This window comes from Pleurotus ostreatus (genome assembly GCF_014466165.1).
Source record: "Pleurotus ostreatus strain PC9 chromosome Unknown scaffold_3, whole genome shotgun sequence".
NCBI lineage: Eukaryota > Fungi > Basidiomycota > Agaricomycetes > Agaricales > Pleurotaceae > Pleurotus > Pleurotus ostreatus.
Window position 1 is genome coordinate 1,168,879 of NW_023503158.1, and position 17,260 is coordinate 1,186,138.

The window sequence follows — 17,260 nt, forward strand, 5'->3', positions numbered from 1 at the left end:
AAGGCTGACTCATGGTCTACATATAAACCCAATGGCGAGAGAGGTAAGGGCAAAGCTACTGCCTTGCGATTCACTGCCCCGCTTTCTGCGATGTGCTACTTAAGACAGTGAGCGAATTCTTTCCATCGCTGCAAGGGACGGCACTTACGGAATTTAGAGTGCGCAACATATATAAACGGTGAGTTTGAATAGCCCTTTGCCGGTGGGCAAGCCTCGACAAGTCACCTAGATGCAATCACGGTGTTACGCAGGTGCGTTACAGTTTGTTGCGGTGTGCAAGGGCGATTTGACGCGAGGTTGATAGCCCGATGAAGAGGTCAAGCTTTCGCTCCCGACAGACGGACATACTTACATCGCGGTGTAGATCAAATGCAACCTTGTCAACTGTAAATTCAGTCCACACCACCCCCCAGACTGCCAAGGCCAACAATGCATACGGACATGCTGGCAATAGTAAGCCCAACCTCCACGTGGCTACAGATGCAACACTGACGGCCACCTCTTGTAGCCGACAGTTTCCGCAACAGTATTGTGCGTTGAACAGACCCAACACCAAAGGCACGATTGCTCACTTCATGCTAGCACCTCACATCGATAAATTTTGTCCGGCGTGCGAGGCAAGGTCGACATGATGACGAGGTGTATTTCTGTGAACCCAATGGGTATTACATGCATTGAAATGACTGGGTGACATACAATACAGAAGCAGACAATATATGGACAGCTAGATGTGCGTCGGAGACTGGATTCAATCGTCGCCTATGTCGTGCTTCGATTTCAACTGAGCAAGCTCTTCTTCCCGTCGGGCCAGGTCCGCTTTCGCGGCTGCTGCATCTTGCTTGGCAGGCATGTGGTACAACACGACTATGTATCGCTCTTGTAAGTGGAAACCATTAAGATGGTCCAAAGCATTTTTGGCCTGTACTTTAACGTCAGCGGGTCCCCCGTGAACAACAAGGTTGAACGTACATCCATAACGTCGTCGAAGACGACAAACGCGGTCCCCTTCGTCTTTTGTTCGTTCCCTATTCGAATCTGTCGGATGCTGCCGTATCGGCCGAACAAGTCATACAAGTCCTCTCCAGTGATTTGATAGTTCAGGTTCTTAACAAAGAGTATCCTGTTCGCGCCAGGCGGTAGTTTAGTCTACAAAAGGGGTATTCAGCTAGTGTACTGTGGAATGCGTTGAAGCCGTCGTCTTACCGTAGGTCGTGCAAGCGCCATGGGTGAACGGAAAGAGGAGGTAATAAGTTGATGCTTATTTGGTTCTGGGGACAATGCCCATTTCAAACAGCCGATCGGATCCCCATCGAGCCTACACACGATTCCGATTCTGAATACACACGACTCGGATTGGGATTCGTACGAAACATTATCCAAAGTTCGAAATATACAACTGATTTTGATTCGAGATCAAACCCACGCAGCCGCGAGAATCATCATGGTCACAACCGACACTATCCCTGCCGTCTTCCCATCGCCATAGCTCGCCGCGCCGTTGGAACCAGGGGCGGTAGGTGCTGTCGACGACGGTGCTGCACCTGACGCCGTCGACGAGTTGTCTGGCCCAGTAAGGAAGAAAGTCCCTGCGATGGGCGTTCCGAGCTGCAAAGCACTGGCGAACATGGAAATATTGAAGTTGGTTCGCGGTGTGCTTGCGTTGACCAATGGCGGGGCATTGGTATCAAAATTCGCCGACTGATTGAAGAGCAGTATGACATATCTATTGCCGACATCAGTCATGGTCAACCGCATGAGAACCATAGCTTATGCGAACCTGTGTGGGTCGGAGCCCGCAGGGGGTGTGGGCGGCACGAAGTCGGAAAGTGCAGCACTAGTATTCATGAGAAGCCCTCCAGTCGCGTTTGCACGGAAGTCGCCCCCAAGCATATGTCTAAATTGGGAGACGGACGTGTTCTGTGGAGTAGGCGCATCAGGGTCGATGATGGCGAGCACAAACGTCCCATTAGCAAGGGTCGTGTTAGTTGTATTTAGGAAGAACTGAGGCTGGATCGAGGTCTCTAGAGGAACAGGTATTGCATCAGGCACCTGCATGTCTTTGAAAATGCACAAAGAACTTACGGGTCATAGTTAAATTCATGCCTGGGGTAACGTTCAGCTGCTGCATATTGGTCGGGTCGGTGAAGACAACGTCGATGGCAGCCAGCGGGCTGAAGGAGGGAAGCACATCAGGGACTACACGTCCTTGAGTGAACGCATCAGCAGCCCGTTGGGCGTCCTGCCCATAGGCGAGGAGGGACAGAAGTAGAGGAACAACCCACAACATTTCTCGAATTGGGAAGGCGGGGTATGTTGCCTTTATGTAGCGAGGTAAGCGAAGACCTTGCCGACCTCCCCGCCCGCGTGTAAGTTGCAGAACATCCATGAAGTCATGGCTTTACATCCCGCGAAGCGCAGAAGCAAGGCTTGGGTGGACGGATAGCGGATTAGGTATGTTTTCTGAGAATGGAAGTTGACTTCGTGAGAGACGGTGGTCCTCGAATATATGTGGGACGCAAGCCAAGACACGATCAAGGGAACTTTCAGACCATATATAATTGATTCTCCCATGATAACATCGTCGGTTTGAAGTCCTTATTAGGCGCTTAGCATCCGCGTGGAAGCTGTTACAGGATGTTATAGACTGTTACACTTTGAATCGGCTGTGTCCTTGATCGCGGGCATCGCTATCACAACATGGGCTCCGAGTTTCATGGCGCAGTTGACCGTATAAAATGTTCCACTCGTGGTTTGGCGGCTTCGCTCTTGCTCGTCTTGCTGGCCATTACGCTCTTGAGTCGGTGCTGGTCGCCTACAAACGAAACGAGTGCTGGTCACTCCCAAACAAATCCTACGATGCTCAAGTCACTCACCTTCTTCGAGCTGCCGAAAGTCAAGGTCCCCATGCCGCAGTCCCTCTTCGTCTTGACCGTAGCCTCGCTTCTGGGCGCCTCTGTATCACTAATCGTATCCATGCTCGACCTGGGCGTACTTTCGCTGTATGTGACGCCCCCAGTCTCCGCAATCACCATCATCTTCCTATCCGTTGTGCTCGTAGTCGCACATCGTAAACGGGAAGAAGGCTATCCGAGCTATTACTCCACGACGATATTGTGCGCCTACATCGTATCCATAGGATGGCTCGTGGGGTTTATCACGACAATGGTGGTACTTGTGAAGGGTGAAGCTGTTGGATACCAGGTGAACACGCTTAATATGCAAGGCGTCGCGGCCAATGCCCACACGCAGCGCTTGCAATGTTTTCTTACATTCGTGGAATTCACCTTGGTGGGGGGGCTGGGTTTATGTGGGCACTTGATAGCGAGGAAAGAGGGGGAACCGGATAGTTGGAGACCCATGGCAGAGGTCACGGAGACTACGACCAAGGAGGCCGAGGAAGGAGACTTTATTTGACGGACGGTTATTGTAGGCATTACCCCACCTATCCGTCTCTAACCCTCCTAATTGTATTGCAGCAAGGGAACGTTATTTACAGCCAAGTTACGGGCTATAGCGTTGGCGATAACAATTAGAAAGAGTAATGGGGGTTAGGACAAGGATGCCTACATGCTACTTTTTGGTAGATCCCATTTTCATCAATCTCTCCACCTCTGCGCACTGCTTCTCTCCTCGCACACAGACCACAGTACCGGAATCCTTGTCCTCCGCGTCAGGTATTGTGCATTTGATGTCCTGCACGTCGGGACAGGGGCAGTCTGTGGGTTTCCGCACGCAAACCAAAGTTGTTGGGCATAGATAGTGCGAGCATGGCACTGGAAATAACTTCATGAGACGGAAATTTCATCAGTTGTTGTACATTTCATACCCGTGTCAGCCTGAGCGGCCCACTGCGATGTACCAGACGGTGGTTCTTGTTGGCGCTGTTGACCAAACATCTGGCTGAAATCCCATCCTCCAAATTGAGCGAGTACGGCTGGCAGAAAGCCACAAATGAGCAAAAGAAGGGTGATTCTCGAGCTCATTGTGCTCATTGTCAAGTGGATGAAAAGGTTGTGGTCGTGGTCGTGGTCGTTATCTACGTGTCACTGCTTGGTGTTGGCTTCGCTGTAAGACGATCATGTGACTAGATGAACCAGTGGGATGATTTGTAGCGTTCCCAAACGTAGTGAGAAAACTAATGACAAATCTATGATAACTACAGTAGAGGTGTAGTACGAGGCGGCATGTATAGACTGTACAAAGCTAGAGCGGTCATTTGGAAAGTTGCGTCGTAAGAAAATACATTGAAATAGATAGATGGGTTGAGATGAGGATAAAGCTAGAACTTATCAAGAAGAAATCATAAATGTCCGTGGCAGGAACGCTTCAAGGTTGACGATGCATCAGAGTTCGTGTTCTTCTTCGTCCTCACTGTCTGCCGTATCCGCTTCCCTTTCAAGCATACGCCTGAGCTCCCTCCGAGCACTAGGGTTGGCCATAGGTGTCAAGGCCGACGCTGGATGTAGGCCAACGATGGGCCTCCGTGGCGTAGGCGATGGAGGACGGGGGCGGAGGAACGCGGCGGGCTTTGGCGTGACGGGGGTACTACGAGCTTTACTCGGGCCGCTTAGGTCAAGGTTCTTCATGCTAACAGAACTTGGAGAAAGTGGCACTGTGGCGGACTTCTTCAGCTTCCGTCGGGGCGCGATATTCTCCTTCGTCGATTCGTCCTCCTGCGAAGGTGGGGTCTTGTTTTCGGATGCGCGGGGAATAAGGATATGAGTATCTTGATAAATAGAGAAACCGGGATAGTGTTGGGATTGTGGATCGGGTGGTGGCGGCATTTCGCGTGGGATCATGTTCGGGGCGCGACTCTGACCAAGAACCGCTGATGAGTCAAATTCAAAATCACTGGACTCATCATCCGAGAATTCCTCGAATGGTGTTGCCGATAAGTGGTTCGAGTCCGATGAAGCCTCCGCCGCAATGATAGTCGACGTCGTCGCTACGCTTGGCGAGGTATACGATGGTGCTTCCTCCTTCGTTACTTTACTGCTCCCTTCCTGGTTCGTGCGTTTCGAGGGCGAAAAGTCGAGTTTGCGCGCGGGGCTCTCGGGGCCGCACAGCACAGCAGAGAAGTACGAAGGTGTTGCCCCTCGGGAAGCAAAGAACGGACTCTTTGTGGTCTTCTCCGGCGTGAAGATGCCCTCCTCTTCAAGTAGGCGACGTTTGGTCGGGCTGAAAAGGTTTGGGGCCCCAGGAGATAGAGGTCGCTTATTGGGTCGTACTTTCGAGGAAGTTGGTAAGAATTGTTCAAGAGGTAGCTCTTGAAGAGGGCCGGAACGTCTCATGTCGAAGTCGAGATAGTCGTGTCGTGAATGTTGCGGGATCGAATTCGCGTCTGGCAAGGGGAAGGGGTTGAACAAACAGGAGGCAAGCTGCTATTAAAATAATTGAGCCACACCAAGGCCTCGTGCAGCAAATAGGAGCAAATATAAGCCAACAACGCGAACTGTCACGCGTGACAGTTCGCGTCTCATTTACCCAGATGATTCTAGCCTTGTCGTCAAGGCGAGGCGCATACCCTGCGGAATGCAGAGAATCGGGTCCGCCCAGAGAATCAAGGTCCATTCTCTGACCCTCGGTCACCTCAGGAACGTCGGTCTGCGACTAGACACGTTCTACATGACGCGGACTCCGATAACAATAGTCTCAACGACTCCGACGCTCGTAAGAGTTTGGTGCTTTGTAGTGATGTGAAATCTATTACAGCCAAGAAAGCGATTCAACAATTATGCCACAAAGGATAAATAATGCAAGATACAACTCGGATATAGTTACTTTTACAGCGAAGGCGCGTCGGTTTTCATCACAACATCGAAGACTCCGGTTCCCGTAAAGTTGGGTCTGCCAAGAACGATGTTCCCAGACGGCGTAGAGAGATCATCGTAATCACCATATAATGTCGCATCGGAGAGGAACGCGGCGGTGGTTTCATAAGAAGCTTTTAGCAGTGGAGATGCGTTGGTGGAGATGCCGCTTCGGTTGAAGGGCTTATAGCCACCATCAAAAGTCTGGGGAAGATCATGAGGGCACGTTTAAGAGACAATGCAGCGGAACTTGCCATGTAATCAGCAATCAGTTCGAGATGACGTCTGTCCACCTGAATGCTATAGGCGCCGAACACGCCACTCATCTCGCGAAGAATTGCAGCGCGAGCCATTTCTACGCCATATGTCTTGAGAATAGCATAAATATCGTTGGAGTAAATCTCATTGTCGACTAAGATGCTTTCGTCAGAAGACGTCGCAAAGTCCCACATTCCTTTGAGGTTGGAGCCATTGGTATTGAGCTAACCATATCGGACAATGAGTTCACTCGGTATTATGAACGGGGAAGGGAAGTAAATACCTTCACTACTGAAGCATCGTCTTTTGATTCCTTTATTTGAAGACAGTCCACAATCCCAGGGATCTCACGAATGACAGTAGCCCGACATGTTCTCTCGATGATCCCAACGAGCAATAGTTTTGGCATTCCGGGAGAGAACTGGCCAAGGGTCAGGACGGCCCTTCATTCAACAAAGGAAAGAGTGCTTCACCTGAAGTTCGAAATTGCATTCGAATGGTGTGAAGTCAAACGTTGTTGCCAGATGTAGATTTCTCATAAATAAGTCAGCGACGACCCGCGATGCTAGTTTCGTTCGTTTCTTCGACGATACCGCTTCGTCTTCGACAACCTCCCCATCGTCCGATGCGTACGCCGCTTCTATGGCCGCTTCGTTGTACTCGTCCCCACCTTCGCCCTCATCTTCGTCGTCAGAGTAAGTGGCCATCTGTTTCTTTTGTCGAGACCGTTTTTCATCGTCAGCATCGCCGTCACCAGCTTCGCTCTCCTCGTCCTGGCCTCGCTTAGGCTTGGGTTCAGCTTCGTCCGCCTCTTCGTCATCTGCTGCGTCGGCGGCACCGCCCCTCTCTTTCTTGCCCTTACCCAGCTCAGCAATCTGACTTTTAAGATCCGCGTCCAGTCGCTTCATCTCGAGCTGCATCTCCTTCTTCAAAAGAAGTGGGAACTTCGAGGCGAAGCAACCCATAATCTCGGAATGCTCTACGTCGTATTCGGCCTCATACTCTTCTTGGGGGAAAAATGAGAGCTTGACCGAGAACTCGGTTCGTCGAGTTTCTCCCTCGACCTTCAATCGCTCCTTGACCGTGACGTTGTCGATGATTTGGGAAAGTACGAGCCTGCTAGCTCGCGTACAGAACAACTTAACGTCTTCGCTTGATACGCCTGGCCGAACTGTCATATTCATAGAAGGCGTTTTGGGATTTCGAGAGGCAGTCATAATGATCTCTCGCAGACGAGGAATACCCAGTGTGACGTTCGCGGCACCGTGGCCTACTCGAGGTTATTGATGATCCTTTGGGCACCGATTAAACGGACTTACCGGCGAAATGGAAAGTGTTCAGTGTCATCTGAGTTGAGGGCTCCCCAATACTGCAAAGATGATCAACCCTATGTCGAGCATAGGCTTAGTGGAGTGTTTGCATACCTTTGCGATGCGAGCAAGCCGACAGCCTCCCCGGGTTCAACAAGACTCCGCATGTACTTGATGTTCATTAACAGACGGAAATGCAACGGGGAAATGGGGGAGTATCTGGATGGCATCTGTTCCGCAATATCCTTCGTCTCGAGAAGTTTATCTGGATTTGTCTTGACGTAACGAGCCACGGCGGTCGCAAATTGCTCGGAAGTACTACCCAGGTATCTACTTGGGCTATATAATGACAGTGCCGGCTCATACTTGTCACGTTTAGAGGGTTTGGTCATGTCTGGACGGTCAGCCGGGCGCTTGAGGACTTTCTTCATGTATGCAACGGCCTCATGATCATTGATAGAGTTGATGACAGCCGAAGGTTTGTAGAGATTGGCAAGGGAGACTTCATTGAGCGCGACGAATTCGAATTGGTAGAGATGCTTTTGTTTCGTGACGTCGATAGCGTCGCCACCATAGTGGAACTGGTAGACGGATTGATCGCTTCCGCGAACGGTGTGGTCGTAGTGAATTCGTATACCCTCGAGATGTTTGATCAAACACCGTTGCAGATACCCTGAACGCGATGTCTTGACGGCTGTATCGATGAGACCTTCACGGCCAGCCATACAATGGAAGTAGAATTCTTGAGGCTTGATCCCAGTCAAGAATCGGCTGGCGACATAACCACCGGCGATCGCCTTCGTTTCGAACGACTTGAACGACGGTAGCGTCTTTCCGCTGACCATGACAGGTACTCGCCGGCCTTCCAATTCCTGTTGACCAAGAGCGCAGGAAATTTGGCGAGCGTTGACCGCACTACCCTTCGCACCAGAGACAGTCATGGCCTGCATGTGGTTGTGAGGGAATTTGCGGTACAGTCCCGAAGGCAAACAGGCCTTGGTGATAGATGCCGTGAGATCATTTAGCTTTGTCTTCACTGTCATATCGAGGCCAGCCATTTTGTTGTCATCTCGTAGGACATCCTCCAGTAGATTTGAAAGAGCCGCCGGTAGCTCGTTCTGAGGGGTATCCTTTAAAGATGGGAAATTGTCAATGGCGGCTTCGGTACCAAGGTTCTTGTCTTTATTCAGCAGGTCGACACGTTTTGCATTTCCATCCGGAGTGAGAATCAAATCATCCATCCGACAAGTAAAAGCACGGTGTTGCAAGAATTTGGTAAAGAGTCGACTGAGGATGCCGAGTAATCTTCCAGCGATCTCTGCGCCATAAAGTTCGTAGACAGAGTGGATGAGGCCGTAATCAGAGGCACCAAAAGCTGCTTTGTCCAGGACGCCACAGAGAAGTTCTCCGTTCATGAAAACGACTTGATCTTCTTTTGAATCGGGGCCCCATAGAGGTCCAGGGACTTTTGCCGTTGCGCGCAGGTTGAGACCATCAGTATGACTAGGTGTGATGTTTTTCAGAATAGTCGAGATCTAAGCGTATACCATCAGAGCCGATCATGATCGCGTTAGGACAACAAACGGACAATTTGCTTCCCCGTCCAAAGAGGTTTGGGTTTCCATATAGTCGGCGGAAGTGTGACCAGTCGGCTCTGATCGTCTTCTGGACGTAAGGAACCATAGAGTAGTTGGAAATACTCCTCTCGGGTGAAGAACGCATCTTGGCAAGTCATCCAGACCCCAGCAACAACGTGGTCTTGAATCAGACCACGCAATGGGTTTCCTGATGTTGGTACGAGGTATTGATTATCGGTGTTAGCAATGAACATTGCTTCCGCGCGAGCTACCTGATTTTCTGGTAAAAGGAAAGATTGGAGTGGTGTCACCGCATATAGTTATAGTACTTACGAGGGAAATGTATGTTCATTTCTACGGCGCAGTCAGAACGGACGAAAGGGGACAAAAGAAAGGCACACACCATCACCATCAAAATCAGCTGTGGGGACACTTTCAGTCATTATTTTATCTCGGCGTGAAGCTACTTACCGTTGTACGAATTACTGATATATAATTAGTGAAAGAATCGAGTTCGACAAGAGTATGATACACATACCAGTTGGCATAGTGCATGCGGATGGTCTTTTCTCCTTGCAGTACTCGAGCCTTATGTGCCATCATACTCGGCTTATGGAGGGTGGGCTGCCGATTCAAGATCAACATATCGCCATCTCGCAGATGTCGATAGACTTTCTTGTTGACAGAGGGAGTTCGTGTGTACAACCCGCCCTTCGTCCGTTCGTTGTCTTGGGGCGTCAACAATTGATTAGCAATAGCAGTGCGCTGTTCAACACTCATTTTATCCTGCATGACACTATAGTGAGCCATCGTAGAAGTGCGCTCCAAGAAAGGAACTGACAAGGAACAACTGATCGCCATTCTCGTATTCGACCATCGTAGCACCTGGGTATCCATGTGGACCTGTTATGACTCTCTGACGCATTTCGTGAAAATTGAAAGGGGTGACCGGCTCAGGGAATGTGAGCTTCCTCGCAAAGACCGGTGGTATACCAATTTCATTGGGCTCGATATTAACATCGGGAGAGATAACGGAGCGAGCGGCGTAATTGACTCGTTTGCCCTATATGCTGGAATGAATACTCGTACCGAATAAAGCAAAATGGCACCCCATACCATCATGTGTTTGCGGAACAAGCCTTCCTTCTTCTCGAGTAACTGCTTGACACCTGCTGGAGGAAGCTTCCCCTGAGGCATAGGAGACGGATTTTTGTTGCTATCCATGAAACTGTTGACGTCCACTTGTAACTGCAACACGCTATCAAGCAGCATGCTTAGAATCCGTCGGCGATTGGCCTCATCCAGTTCGGCTGTCTTCTCAGACGCTTCCCGCAAATCGTTGTTGAGGTCACGGAGACGATATGAGGTTTTCAGGACTTTGGAAAGCAATTCATTCTGGGGATGCTCGAAGAGCGTGTCGTTCATCTTCGCAGGAGGTCGGAAACGCGTAGGTGTAATAGGGATCACGTCGATGAAGAATATATCGGGAGAAGCGAGCGAAAATCCAGCAGGCGTCAGAGGAGCGAAATGACCATGGCGCCCATACAGTAACGAACAGATGAGGGCTTCGCGACGGAACAAGCGTCGAAGATGAGCACGACACTCTTCAGGTATTACAACGCGTTCTGCTCGTCCTCGAGCAGTCTTGACCTTCCCACTAGCACTTTTAGGCAAAGCTGCCGGATCCGTAGGTTCTCCCTCGTCGTCACTTGGTTCCGGACTCGACTCGGGACCATCGACATCCATCTCCACATCTCCATCTTGGTCTGTGCTACCATTGACCTCCTTTGCTGGGAGGTCGCCAAACAGTTTCTCTTCGCGGAGGACATTTGGCCGCTTTAATCCTTGGAGCGAGTTCTTCTGCTTCTTTGTTAGGTCATACTCGATGATCTTGGTGTGACCCTCTTTACGGAAGGTGTACGCAGGCCTAATTAGCTTTAGTATAATGAAGCAAACACACAGATACCTCCCACTTACGCAAAGCAGCCTTCGTTATGACATTTATTCAGCGTCGTTGTCTTGAGGAACTCAGCTATCAGTTGTTTTCGAGCTTGGTAGACTTGGCCATCCTTGTAATTGTCACGCTTGTTTTCTGTTCGCTGTAGATGGAGCAGAACGTATAGGTTGATGCGCTTCTGGAAGTCTTCGAAGGATTCCTCCGAAACCTCGGCAGGTTCATCGTCATCCTGCGGAACGCCACGTTTCCCTAAACCTGAGACCCTTATGTGTATCTCGTCGATACCTTGAGCTGCATCCAAGAGCCCGCGCTCCAGCAGGCGGAATTTCGCAATGTATTTGCACATCTAAGCCGGTCAAGTCAAATAAACTGAGATGCTTTCTCCAAGATGACGATGACTTACCACACTCCTTCCCATCTTAAATCGGTGGCAGTATAAGCATACCCCACGTAGGAGGTTCAACATATTTGGCATGAAGAGCGGGTGGAAGACTGGCGCAGGTAATTCGATATGGCCAAAATGGCCAGGACACGAGAAGTATGTGAGATGACATGTCGCGCAGCTTTCCAACATATATATCAGCAATTGATGTTCGTCCTGAACAATAAGCACTAACATATCTTGTCGTTCGCTTGGACCAAGTGCGGGATCGTAGAGGCCTCCATGATTTGGTCTATTGAGATCGTCGAGGAGGACGGGATTTATAATTTGCTTGACAGATATTCTCCGGATATCATCGGAGGTCAGAAAAGAGAAGGAGACGCTCTTCACAGTCGACGGGATCGACTGCGAGATATTCATGGCCACCACTGAGCATGTGCCCTAAAAATAGACCACCCAAATTTTTGAGTACTGTATGTCACGTGATGCTCAATTAAGCTCCTCTCAAAGAATCGAAAACAATTCGAGATACAATGTATTACAGTACTTCGAAGATGGTATAATTACAGACCAAGGATAACAATCTATACCATGCCACTACCCCTGCGTATGGGCGTCCGAACCTTCGCACCTGTCTTGATCTTCTGTGCTTCACCAACTAGCTCGGCGATCAGCTTGTTATAGGTCTCGGAGTTCTGCTGCAGAGCATCTTTCGCTTGCAACGAATGTGTTAACACAGCGGAAGTATTCGCCGTCTGGCTGCGGATTTCAGCTAGATAGCGTTCTAGGACCGGAAGAGGCTGGAGAGATAGATTATCTGTTGAATGGAAGTGAGTTGCGTAGGCACAAAAGCGACGGAGAAATAATAACCGGGGTTGAGGCTGAGGAGTTGCATGATCTTGCTCTCATCGAGCTCTGGCTTCGGGCCAAACGATGGTCCTTGTCTGTTCCCTAGTTGCGGTGTTCCCGGTCTGGTAGTACTTCCGAGTTCAGCATGCACTTGTCTGGGACCTGGAGGTGCAGACATCGGCCGTGTACTGATCTGCAAAGGTGGAAGGGGTCTGCCATTCGCGTGGGGCATGACCTCGTCGAGATTAACCGGTACCCCCAGCGAGATCAGATGCTGTCGCCTTATTCGCGACCGCGTCCAGTTCGGAGGCTTGATCGTAGGCAAAGATTTGACCAAGTTGTTATAAAGGTCGCGGCTACGTGTTTCTACCAAATCAGATGAGGCTTGACCTTGCAACATAATACAGGGTTGCGTACCTTTCTGGGTAAATCAATAATTGAGCAATCCCTTCAGCTTCCCGTATGTCGTCGCTCGTCGTAACATCAGATAAACTACCCAGACCCCATAAGGATGTAAGGAGGTCACTAGTATGCCGCTCTAGTTGATGCCTGCCAGGCAACGGATCGAGGCGTAGTGGTTCCCATGCATCCGGTAACGTCGATGTCGAAGGAGTCTCGAAAAAGCCAGTGTCTCCAAACTGAGTAGAGCCACCCTGTGTATCCTGCGGTTCCTCGAAATCTCCAAAATCACCGAAATCATCTTCACCTCCCTCTGTCTCAGTCGCCTCTGCTGGCTCTCCAAACTCGTCATCAAACTCATCGAATTGGTTTCTTGGTGTTAAATATGACTCGAGGGGTGTCGTGGGCTCTTCAAGAGCACTGGTGGAGGGTTCGATTTTGATTGGTTCGTTTACACCCCATACGTCGGCGCCGAATGTGAAATCGTCCATTGGTGGTCGCTGTATAGTATGAAGATAGTACGCTGCTTCGCTTCCTTGCCAAGCCCATCATCGCATAAGCGCCCATACAATGTGTTGCCGAATTGGGATGAGTCGTCTTCCGACACTCAGGATTACACCTGTACAGAGTCGAATATTTCGAACAAATGCTGCTTCGGCGCTCTCCAGAAGATCATTCGTTCATCTTCTCGGATGGGGTACAAGTCGCCGCCTCTAGCGCGAGGAAAGTACACATCCGTCGACTCCATGACCTGCTGCACCTCTTGATCCAGCGGCGCGATAATGAACGCGCAAGACTCGCCTGGTCAATATTGGCTCGGTGCAAAGAGGCCGACTGGATGGTTATGTGGTCTACGGCGCTGTTAATCCTGTCGAACGAAAGCCCGTCTTCAAACACTCGTGACGAATCACGCAGCATTGAGTTCCTGCGAATAATGATGCTGCAGTATCCGAACGATGTAAGAGGCGTGTTTAATAAACCGACGAAACTGTCGAGCTGAATGTCCGTTAAAGCGTGAAGCTATACTACAGGAACTAATCATAAGCCTCATAAACGCGTCGAAATACCAGGAAGCCCTTAGTGAACTAGATTTGTACTCCTTCGCTATTTCTTTCGAGGGATCTAAGCTTACACCGATGCATAGGTATCTACCAACGTTCCCTTACCAAGAGAATCCGATGCTACATATGTTCGCTGGGATGTTGTCCCTGTATCTAGCACAACCGACGTCAGGTGAGCACATTCACCGGGTTCATAGACTGTTGCTTGAAGATACCTTCTAGACGCAAGCTCTACTTACAATCATTCGCAACTGCGAGAGGCAGAATCACACTTTAAACGCGCAGTCTTGTTGGATCCAGAAAGCTCCATAGCAAGCGCATTTTTGAGCAGGGTACGTGTACGTTTCTTATTCACAACTATCTCGGCGTTCATCGTACTCGTGAAGGTACAGAATATATTGACCGGCGATGGTAACGGTAACGGACACACCGTAAAGGGCTACGGATCAGAAGGAGACGATGTTATGGACGTAGATAGTCATCGCCCAAAAACAAAACGCATGCGGACTACAAAACAGAAATCCATTTAGTCTGAATCCGCATCCGAGTCCGAGTCCATGTCTATCGACGGAAGCTCTTCGGTGGCTGCTGGTTCCGTACGTGTTTGAGTGTGGTTATGGGTGATCACAGATGGGGAAGATGTCTCTTGCAATCTTGACGATGACAGTGGGGTCGCCGGCACAATTAAAATTTTGGAGGCAACATCCCAACTCGACGGAGGCTGGGTGGTTTGGTCCGCAACGGGTGCTACGGCAAGACTCGAGGTAGACTCCGAGGTTTGCTGTTGTGTGATATTGTGGACTGGTGTGAACGCTTGGGGCTGCCAGGCCGCTGGTGCGGGTGCAGGGACTCCGACACTCGATTGTTGGCCTTGCATTGTCATACTGGAGGGAGCGGGTATATCGCTGGCCATTTCCTCATCCACCGTAAGCCCTAGCTCAGCCCTCGCTTCAGCCTCTTCTTTGCTTTCCTCTTTCCGCGACAAAACGAATGATTCTATGTGTGGTTGTGTGCGTAGGAGAGGCGGAAGTCTGGGGTGTAGTAGTCGCTCTATAGTTTCCTGGTTTGCGTCCTTGAATGACGTTAATGGGCTGAACGAGGCCAATAAGAAGATAACTTACCGTGCCATACGGAGACAATGTCGCTTTCGCTACCATAGGAACACTACGGCTCATAGTACTCGAGGTTCCTACGCTGATATCAGCACATGTGGTCTCTAACTTGCGATATAGTTTGCGATGGAAGGATATGTCAGGTGACAGAGAAGACGGGGCAACTTGGGGCAAGGCCAGGAGCATCGACAAGAGTACTCTCGAAGAGAGCGACTGCATAACATCTCCCAGCTCGGGGTTGGCATGCAACACGTTGAGTACTAACGCAGGGAGTTAACGGACGGTTGTTTGTCTGCGAAGGTGCAAAATCACCATCCAGAGTAATGAGCGCTGTTTCGCCCTCTTGTTTTGTCGGGTACACAACACCTGTTGTGGTTCTCAGTACTTGATCGCCTTCCATGTCTCTAGCTCTCTTCTTGCTCTTCTTTGAACCATTCCCGGTGATGGCGTTTTTAGTATCGTCGGCCTGCGATTTCGACTCCAGCACGACGGTGAGGATGGGTAACAGAGCCTTCACCAAACGATTCGGTAGGAATGGTGAGGACAAGGGGAGTGAATTCAGGAGGAGCGCGTGTAGTGTCGTGATGATGTGCAACCGCTCCGGACTAAAACAGAAGATTATTAAAAAATCGATTACATAGCTATTGGGGAAATGCTCACGGTGACAGATCCTGTTGGAGATGATAGGTCATGTAGGCGATGACTTGAGGTAGATGCGGGGTGAAATGGTGTTGGACGCTGTTTGATTATGACCATTCAGCCACGGCAAACCCCGCTAGCATTTCCGTTACCTTAGGGCCAACGCTTCCAGTAGGTCACAGGCAAAGTGTAGCCGTTTGGGAAGCACTAGTAGTTCCTGACTCGAAACGAAAAGATCTACGGTTGTTCCCTGCTAAACCAGAAATCAACACCCATTCCGTAGGCAAACATGTTGGTACATACAAGTTCTTCGTGATTGCATTTGAGCAAAGCCATGGCGAAATCAGCCAAGGCACCGATTGGAACGATGACAGGACGACTGCTACGAGACCTACACCAGAGGGTTGAGCAGGTTATATATGTGGTTTCATACATTGACCACGTACTTGAGTAAATCACACAGAACTTGGGTGCAGCACCTCAAAGCATCGACTTTGAGCGGGATATCATCTTGGGGGGCTTGGCCGGCTCCAACGTTCCGTGGCCCACCTTGAGCTCGTCAGTAGATAGCCACTGGTATCGAGTCAACGGTGTTGGCTTACTCGCGTCTCCAAACGTCGTGCGTAGAGCCGAGAAAGAAGACCACGAAAAGGACAGAGTCGAGTCAATTGCGCTTCTCCACAGAGTGGCTGAGGCAACCTTGCCACCCGTGTGATGTAGGACGGAGAAGAGGCGAGATGATGCAGTCATAAGTTCTTGATCGACAGGAACAGGGAATGAACCGCTGAGAAACTTCAAGGTAAGAGTGGACATGGCGGCATGTGATGGTCGATTCAGGTTAGGATATCGCAGAGTGAGGTTGGTTAATGTATCAAAGCACAGTCTCTGGAGGTATTGTCAATTGCCGGACTTCAACGCAACGAGGGTAGGGAGTAACCTTCAGTTCCAAGCTCGCTGACTTTTCGGTCAGGATAATCAACGAGGAAGTGAATTTAGCGACGTTCGGAGTCGATATTTGACGTTGGAATTCTGGTATGTCCGCGCAGGCCATTAAAATAAGAACCCCAAGTCGAATCGCTGCCTTAGCCACTGGCACGCATTCCGTTTTCTGGGTTCATGTTAGCATTGAATTGCATTCGGTTGGTGAAACTGGACAGACTACAGCAATGGACATCGACGATGCTAGCCAGTTCGCTGCAGAGTCGATCATCAGAGATCTCGAGCATTGGGACGTCTTGTGAGCCAGGCAAAGCCCCGTCCATTGTACACTGGGATCACTGGAACGGATCAACGAGTTGAGTCGATTTGTCCATTTGACGAGATGTGGAGAGGGATTGAAATCGTTTGGATAGAGAGAAGTCAAGATAAACGGCAGGTGGGTGACAGCATTCACATCCGAGGCCAGATGGATTTGCAGGAAGGTCGCTAGACTTTTTCCCGCTTCCGACATGATGAGTCTTGTTGAACGTGCTCGCAAATTTTGAGGCACAGCTCGATCATTCGATCGATCGCTCGGAGGCCAATGGCTTTCGATCCAAGCAAGCGCAAGCAACGCCGAGTGCCATTGCATTCTCCCACGATCCAACCCGGTTACAGTGTAGATGTCTCGCATACGGTATGGCATAGAATATCACAGTATATTGCCTGAGTCGTACCACCTAGAAAGAGACACACAGGAATACTTTGACGATTTATTGAGTAATTTCTGTGCCTACTTATGTACCAGCTGATACTTATCTAATTTGGCACAAGTTACAATGCACCGTGTGCGTATCATGGATCATCTTCGCCTGGTTTTATCTTCTCTCAGATTCTCAATGGACCGTTCTAGTAGTCCCCGTTGCCCCTAGTGTCTGCTGTCTATCGGAGACGGATCTGTTTGGGGGATCGCGTCTCTGTTTGTCGT

The 17,260-nt window shown here is 50.0% G+C and overlaps 8 protein-coding genes across 8 annotated transcripts; 2 read left to right on the forward strand and 6 right to left on the reverse strand.

Annotated features, from left to right (window-relative positions):
* Positions 1-748: 748 nt before the first annotated feature.
* PC9H_004864 (uncharacterized protein) lies at positions 749-1,224 on the reverse strand (the record flags this gene model as incomplete). Its single annotated transcript, XM_036774445.1, has 3 exons — positions 749-919; positions 970-1,146; positions 1,204-1,224. The coding sequence occupies 3 exons, from the start codon at positions 1,222-1,224 to the stop codon at positions 749-751; spliced, it is 369 nt and encodes a 122-aa protein (XP_036632947.1).
* A 189-nt stretch (positions 1,225-1,413) lies between these two features.
* PC9H_004865 (uncharacterized protein) lies at positions 1,414-2,055 on the reverse strand (the record flags this gene model as incomplete). Its single annotated transcript, XM_036774446.1, has 2 exons — positions 1,414-1,723; positions 1,778-2,055. 2 exons carry the CDS (start codon positions 2,053-2,055, stop codon positions 1,414-1,416), a joined length of 588 nt encoding a protein of 195 aa, XP_036632948.1.
* A 642-nt stretch (positions 2,056-2,697) lies between these two features.
* PC9H_004866 (uncharacterized protein) lies at positions 2,698-3,414 on the forward strand (the record flags this gene model as incomplete). Its single annotated transcript, XM_036774447.1, has 1 exon — positions 2,698-3,414. The coding sequence occupies one exon, from the start codon at positions 2,698-2,700 to the stop codon at positions 3,412-3,414; it is 717 nt and encodes a 238-aa protein (XP_036632949.1).
* A 929-nt stretch (positions 3,415-4,343) lies between these two features.
* PC9H_004867 (uncharacterized protein) lies at positions 4,344-5,291 on the reverse strand (the record flags this gene model as incomplete). The annotated part of the gene is made up of 1 exon (XM_036774448.1): positions 4,344-5,291. One exon carries the CDS (start codon positions 5,289-5,291, stop codon positions 4,344-4,346), a length of 948 nt encoding a protein of 315 aa, XP_036632950.1.
* Positions 5,292-5,783: 492 nt separating this feature from the next.
* On the reverse strand, positions 5,784-11,714 carry PC9H_004868 (uncharacterized protein; the record flags this gene model as incomplete). Its single annotated transcript, XM_036774449.1, has 16 exons — positions 5,784-6,014; positions 6,104-6,292; positions 6,352-6,489; positions 6,542-7,338; positions 7,388-7,437; positions 7,493-8,913; positions 8,967-9,235; positions 9,289-9,309; positions 9,359-9,376; positions 9,427-9,440; positions 9,494-9,741; positions 9,797-10,018; positions 10,072-10,882; positions 10,933-11,258; positions 11,316-11,475; positions 11,530-11,714. 16 exons carry the CDS (start codon positions 11,712-11,714, stop codon positions 5,784-5,786), a joined length of 5,100 nt encoding a protein of 1,699 aa, XP_036632951.1.
* A 164-nt stretch (positions 11,715-11,878) lies between these two features.
* PC9H_004869 (uncharacterized protein) lies at positions 11,879-13,033 on the reverse strand (the record flags this gene model as incomplete). Its single annotated transcript, XM_036774450.1, has 3 exons — positions 11,879-12,111; positions 12,165-12,499; positions 12,561-13,033. 3 exons carry the CDS (start codon positions 13,031-13,033, stop codon positions 11,879-11,881), a joined length of 1,041 nt encoding a protein of 346 aa, XP_036632952.1.
* A 155-nt stretch (positions 13,034-13,188) lies between these two features.
* PC9H_004870 (uncharacterized protein) lies at positions 13,189-14,077 on the forward strand (the record flags this gene model as incomplete). Its single annotated transcript, XM_036774451.1, has 5 exons — positions 13,189-13,500; positions 13,556-13,635; positions 13,687-13,775; positions 13,826-13,989; positions 14,054-14,077. The coding sequence occupies 5 exons, from the start codon at positions 13,189-13,191 to the stop codon at positions 14,075-14,077; spliced, it is 669 nt and encodes a 222-aa protein (XP_036632953.1).
* A 52-nt stretch (positions 14,078-14,129) lies between these two features.
* PC9H_004871 (uncharacterized protein) lies at positions 14,130-16,804 on the reverse strand (the record flags this gene model as incomplete). The annotated part of the gene is made up of 10 exons (XM_036774452.1): positions 14,130-14,675; positions 14,725-14,975; positions 15,028-15,320; positions 15,376-15,453; positions 15,507-15,607; positions 15,658-15,745; positions 15,801-15,903; positions 15,957-16,239; positions 16,292-16,462; positions 16,514-16,804. The coding sequence occupies 10 exons, from the start codon at positions 16,802-16,804 to the stop codon at positions 14,130-14,132; spliced, it is 2,205 nt and encodes a 734-aa protein (XP_036632954.1).
* Between the last annotated feature and the right edge of the window lie 456 nt (positions 16,805-17,260).